This window comes from Tupaia chinensis, unplaced genomic scaffold (genome assembly GCF_000334495.1).
Source record: "Tupaia chinensis unplaced genomic scaffold, TupChi_1.0 Scaffold000242_1, whole genome shotgun sequence".
Lineage (NCBI taxonomy): Eukaryota > Metazoa > Chordata > Mammalia > Scandentia > Tupaiidae > Tupaia > Tupaia belangeri.
Window position 1 is genome coordinate 282,929 of NW_006159720.1, and position 6,943 is coordinate 289,871.

The 6,943-nt window shown below is 37.2% G+C and overlaps 1 protein-coding gene across 1 annotated transcript; it reads left to right on the forward strand.

Moving 5' to 3' along the window:
* Positions 1-971: 971 nt before the first annotated feature.
* Positions 972-1,919, forward strand: LOC102483063 (olfactory receptor 8J3). The gene has a single exon (XM_006148747.1). It carries the CDS (start codon positions 972-974, stop codon positions 1,917-1,919), a length of 948 nt encoding a protein of 315 aa, XP_006148809.1.
* Positions 1,920-6,943: the final 5,024 nt, after the last annotated feature.

Genomic DNA, 6,943 nt, shown 5'->3' on the forward strand with positions numbered 1-6,943 from the left:
CTGGCAAGGACACACACCCTAAGCAAAAACCTCTTTAAAAAAAAAATTGGAAAACATAAAGAACTGTACCAGTCTATGGGACAAGAAGAAAGCAGTAGTATGAGAAAAAGAAAAGGAAGTGTTATCCAAAAAAACATAATACTAAGGATATACAGAAAATTGGTGACTAATGTTGGTAGTACCATTTATGAAAACAAAAAAGAAGATCAATAACCTGAAAAACATATCTAGGACTTACCTTCATGTATTTTTTTGAATCAATAAAATGGAAAAATAAGAAAAAGCAGGAAATACACATGGATGGTAGAATATCAAGTTCAATACATATCTAATATACATTGGGATAAGATAAAAGTTAAGAAAATGGGACAGGACAGTGCCTATACTCATCTACTTTTGAGAAATGGATATCTTAGATTAAGAAATTGTGAGAAGTCTATTGATTCTTTGGGGACATTCAATTCCTGAAGGCTTTCTCATGCTCAAACCAAAAGACAAGCTACAAGCTGCAACTGGGAATGTTTCCAAACAAAGAACAAATTAGGTTATAATGGAGTAAGTCCTCCAATATTGCATGATGATGGACTATCTGTTTAACATTCTGTATTAATTTATCACACTTGCTTTTCTTATTCGATAAATGTATTAGAATAATGAATGATTTGAAGAAATTTCACTGAAAGAATTGTCCTTGACCTCTAATGCAACTGTAGAAAATAGTTCTTTTTTAAAAGAATCTTTTATTAATTTATTCATCTTTTTTTTTTTTTATTTGACCAGAGAAAGAGAGAGAGAGAGGAAAAGTGAGAAAGCAAGCCACCAGGTCTGGGACTCAAACTGTAGTTGGTCATTTGGGAGTGTTTCTGTGCCTTAGCCACCATGCCACCTCCTGGTCCACAGAAAACAGCTCTTAAGAATTAATAAACACTGCTCTTTTACTTCCTCAAACAGATGAATTTTCAAACTCCTACATGGCTTCCAGAAATTCTACCACAGCCACTGTGTTTATTCTCACTGGCATCTCAGCTACTCCACAACTGCAGGTTCCCCTCTTCCTCGTCTTCCTGGGGATCTATGGGCTGACCGTGGCAGGAAATCTGGGCATCATCACCCTCACCAGCCTTGACTCTCGACTTCACACCCCCATGTACTTTTTCTTACGGCATTTGGCTATTATCAATCTTGGCAACTCTACTGTCATTGCCCCTAAAATGCTGATCACTTTTGTAGTGAAGAAGAATACTATTTTATACTATGAATGTGCCATCCAACTAGGAGGGTTCTTGTTTTTCATTGTGTCTGAGGTCATCCTGCTCTCTGTGATGGCCTACGATCGCTATGTGGCCATTTGTAAGCCCCTGACGTACATGATGGTGGTATCTCCACGGTTGTGCCATCTGCTGGTAGGTGTCACATACTTTTATGGCTTCTCTACAGCTGTGGTCGTTTCACCTTGTGTATTCTCCATGTCTTATTGCTCTTCCAATGTAATCAACCATTTTTATTGTGATATTGCACCTGTGTTAGCATTGTCCTGTTCTGATACATACATTCCTGAAACAATAGTCTTTGTATCTGCTGCTACTAACTTGGTTTTGTCTCTGGTTGCAGTTATAGTATCTTATTTCAACATTGTTTTGTCCATTCTAAAGATGCATTCATCAGAAGGGAGGAAAAAAGCCTTTTCCACTTGTGCTTCCCATATGATGGCTGTCACAGTGTTCTATGGGACACTTCTATTTATGTATGTGCAGCCTCAAACTAGTCACTCATTAGATACTGATAAAATGGCTTCTGTGTTTTATACACTAGTGATCCCAATGCTGAACCCCATGATCTACAGTCTGCGGAATAAGGATGTGAAGGCTGCTTTGAAGAGATTCATGACAAATCCATGCTATTCCTTTCAACCAATATAATTTCAGAACACTCTACATTATAAAGTGGTGGTTAATACATGTTTCCTTTGCATAAAAAGGAAACAAAAGTTAGATGGCTGACTTATTGGTTGACAAAAAATCCTGGGAATTAAAGCAGCTAAGTTTTAGGAACATTGACTTAAACATAAATTGAAGTTATTTCATTTAAGTGAGTAATATATGAACCAATCTGTTATTCTATAACTTAGCTCAGGAATAAGATAAGAGTCAGTAGGAAGAATTTCAATTCTTTTGTCTTTTTGTTTTCTTTTGCTATAGAGCACAATCACTAGAAAAACACAGAAATAGAGAACTAGAGAGATTTTAAATGGGAAATCCACCCCCAACCCAGGAGGATAGCCACACTGCAATCCCTTCTCCTCTTTTTCTCTTCTTAGGATCCTGGGCACATACGCACACACATGCCCACTGTGGTTTTCAAGCCATCAAGTTCAGGACGTGAACTACACAGTCGGTCATGTAGAATCTAATGCCTTAACCTCTATACCACCTGCTAGTCCTCTTTTGCCTTCTTTTTCACTGATTTATGGATATGGTTGGGCACAGTAGCTCACTGCATCTTAAAACTGTAATTGCAGAAGTTTAAAGTCCTTCTTACAGATACATTAGCAAAACTGAACTGATAAATACATTACAAATAACAGTATGTTTTTCTTAAACTTGTTTGAATGAAATGTATAAAATTGATGAATTCATATTCTGAATACATGATTGTGGCTACATTATTACAATAAATATTTTTAATGAAATACATATAAAGCTGTCATTGAATACAGAGCCATGCTGAACTTGGTTTATAAATATAGTGGATACTGTAAAAGTTTGCCTTTCCTCTTACTGTAAGCATCCTTCTCCTTTGTGCATAAAATAAATGTACTTTAGGCAGGCCAAAAGTGTAGCCACTTATCACTTTGCAGAGGAAGTTCAGTCCCACGTGACTGACTGGGTTTAAAAACCCTGACCTAGTGACAACCTATTGGTCATGCACAAATCTCCAAGAACCTGATAGACTGGAGAACTGGAGGAGGAAAGATTGTGGCATGACTAAAGCTTGTTAGCTGAGTGCTTTCTCTCTCTTCTTCACGGGCATGCTCTATCATGACTAAATAAATATTTTAAATAAATCTATAAACAAACTGTGGGTTCCTAAGGGCTACATCTTTGTTTGCTAGGTTTGTGGTCAGTCAGTGATTGGTGAGAATTTGTGTTAAAACAAGGTCTTCTACCTCTGCTGCTGGCCTGTGTTTGGTTTGGCAAGTACATTGAAAAATGTCCTCATAGGCCAGCAGCTGGTGTGATGGTTAAGGCCCTGAATATCACCCCTGGTTGACCCTGATTCTAGCTATATACCTGGAGCATGAAAAACACTCTGGGAATGCATGCCCAAAATCACAAGGGGAGATTAGAAGAAAAGGAATTGCAATGTGATCATCCACTTCAGGGGGTGGTGATTACTCACTTTTCCTCTCCCTCTCTGTCTGTCTTTCTCTCTGGTGAGTTTGCAAAGCCTTTAGAAAAAAATCTGAAATATAAATTCATTTTCAAATATGCTCCAGTATTTACTTCCTGTCAGTCACTATTAAATCTCTAGTGCCTGTGTACATACGTTGTCAGACAGCTAGTAATGTGTGGAACACTGGGATAGGTATCAATTCTCTCAGTGATCCTTTCTTTTCCAAAATCAAGCCATTACATTTTTGGTCTGTCCTCTGCTTTGCCACATGGCCCAATTGTGACCATTATCTCAAGTGAGGAGGACTGCATTCATCACTGGTCACAATTTTCTACACTTTAAGCCTGCCTCCAGACCTTTAGAATTGATGTTGCTGGTTTTCATGGCCTGGCTTATGTGACCAAAAGGCAGACAACAACCATTTGTTAAATGTATATCATGGTTTCCAATGCTGAAAGCAATGCAAATAGCACAACAATGAAGTATAAGAAATTAATAGATACACTAAAGATTCAGCCAAAAAAGGTACCAAACAGTTAGCTAAGCTATAAAGGCAAAGGAAAATTCTTAACAGAAATAGAACATATTACTCTTGAGAACACACTAGTGATAGAAAAGCAAAAACCTTATTGCTGACAGGAAGAAAGTTTTAGTGGTGTGAGTAGAAGATCAAATGCATCAGAACATTGCCTTAAACCAAAACAAAATCCAGGACAACACCTTGATTCTAGGAAGGTGAGAGAGGTGAAGAAACTTTATAGGAAAAGTTTGGAGCAGATGTTTGCTCATAAGGTTCAAGAAATGAAGTTGCCATACCATTGAAGTGCAAGATGAGGCACCAAGATGCCATCTAAGCCTTTCATACCTAAAGAAGAGAATCAATGCCTGACTTCAAAGTTTCAAAGAATAGATTGACTCTTACTAGGGCCATGATGCTGGTGACTTTAAGTTGAGCTGATATGCTCATTTATCAGTTTCAGAATCCTAAGGCTTAAAAGTATTATACGAAATCTGTTCTGCCTATGCTTTAGAAGAGGGATAAAAAGCCTGGATGACAGCACATCTGTTTACAGCCTTTTAAGCCCACTACTGAGTGTTACTTCTCAGTAAAACAAACTATTAAAATAAGACAGCTTGTTGACAGTGCACTTGGCCACTTAAGAGACCTGATGATGTTCAGCAATGAGATTAATGTCATTTCTGCTGACCAACATCCATTCTTCAGCCCATAGACCAGGGAGTGATCTTGATATTCAGGTTTTATCATTTAAGAAATATATTTCATAAACCTATAGCCACCATAGGTACCTATTCTTCTGATGGATTATGGAAAAGTAAATTGAAAATCTGAAAAGAATATTTATTAGTCTTGATACCATTAAAGACAGTTTTGATTCACAAAATTAGGTCAAACTAGGAACTTCAAAAATTTTGGAAGAATGATTTCTGTTCTCATGGATGACTTTGATAACTAAAAGATTTCAGTGGAGGACATAACTACAGATGAGAGGGAAAAGGCAAGACAAATATAATATTCAATACAGCCTTGAAGATGTGACTAGTTTCTGGAATCTCATAAAGAAATATAAATGGATAAAGAGTTGGTTTTATGGTTAAGCAAAGAAATTGGTTCATTTGGACCTACTGGTTGAAATAAGAATAGCGTTTAGAATATTTAGTTGATAAAATAGCAGCTGGGTTTGAGTGGATTCACTTTTAATTTTGAAAGATGTTCTACTATGGAAACTTGTTATCAAACAGAAGGGAGAACACTCAGGGTTCAGATGACTGCTAACATATGGTATTTATAATTTTTTATTCATAACGCTATTGCCTAATTCAGATAACAGTATAGTATAGTTTTTTTTTTCTTTATTTCTCAATATATGTGTCTGCTTGTCAGAGAGACAGAGAGAGAAACCATGCCCATATGAGGAATGGTCATGTTGAAATACCTTCACTTCCATTTTTCTATTTATTTATTTACATTTATACATTAAATTGCTATATGTCATTTAGATTGTTAAGAGTCTTTACCATTCATGATGTACACCTTAGTCCAGCCCAGTTGAGAATACTATGCACATCCTCATCAACAGATAATAAACCATATCTGTGTCTGACAAGTGTCTTACCTCTCTATCTCTCTATTGTTTCCCCAAATTTCAATCCCTATGCTCTTCCTCACTCACATTCTTTCCATTTTGTCTCTAGTGTCCCTTACAATTTTTAATGCTTTTATGTTCTCCAGTCTTTCAGTCTCTACCATAGAGTTTGGGCAATTGATATATGTTAAGTGGAGACATACAATGTCTCTCTTTCATATCCTGACTGCTTCACTGAGCAACAAATCTTCCATATTCACCCACTTTCTATTGAATCCCAGGGTCCTGTTTTTTAATGGCTCAATAGTATTCCATGGAGTATATGTGCCGCAATTTTTTTAATCCATTCATCTGTTCATGGCCATTTGGGTTGGTTCCATGTCTTAGCAATTGTGAATAATGCCACAATAACATTGATGTGCAAACACTTTTCTACTAAGGATTCTTCTGTCCTTTGGGTAGTTACTAAGGAGTGGGATTCCTGGATCATATGACAGTTCTATTTGTAGATCCTTAAGTAATATCCACATTGTTCTCCATAGTGGCTGGACCAATTTACATTAACACCAACAGTGTAGGAATGTTCTCTTTATCCATATTTCCTTCAGTGCTTATCATTTTTTTTTGAATCTTTGTTATTCTGACTGGGGTTATGAGGTAGTTCATTGTAGTTTTGATCTGCATCTCCTTTACAATGAGAAATGTTGAGCATTTTTTCATATGCTTTTTGGCTGTTCACATGTCTTCCTTAGAGAGTTGTTTATTTAGCTTATTTTGTCATTTTTTTTTTTTTAGAGGTTTTTGCTATCGGGTCTGTGTGTTTGTCAGAAAGACAGAGAGAGATAGAGGGAGGAGGACCATGCTGCAATCCTTTCTTCTCCATTCTCCTCTTGGGATTTTGGGCACACATGCACACGAGCCTGGTGAAAGTTTAAGCTGATGGGTTCATGACTCGAACTGCGGTCGACTACATGGGGGACCAGTGACATAGCCTTTATGCCAACTGCTGGTTCCCACTTTCTCATTTTTTAATTGGGTTAATCTTTTCTTCCAGGTAAGCTGTTTGAGTTACCTGTGTATTCTGGTTATCAGTCCCTTTTCCGAGGCACAGTTAACAAAAATTCTCTCCCATGTTGAGGGTTGTGGATTCACAACTACAGGTTTTGCTGTACTGAAACTTCTTAATCTGATGTAATTCCCCCGTCCATTTTAGAGATTATGGCCTGTGCTTTGGGGGTCTTGCTTAAGAAGTTTTTGCCTACCCCAATGTCTCCCAGGGTTTCCTCAGCATTTTCAACCAGTAGGCTTATATTTCGTGATCTTAAGTTTAGATCTGTAATCCACTTTGAGTAGATTTTTGTTAATGGTGACAAATAGGGGTTCAGATTCATCTTTCTGCAGGTGGGTTCCCAGTTTTTCCAACAGCATTTGCTAAAGAAGTTTCC

Coding starts and splice junctions, on each gene's coding strand:
- LOC102483063 (XM_006148747.1), top strand. CDS start 972: ATGGCTTCCAGAAATTCTACCACAGCCACTGTGTTTATTCTCACTGGC.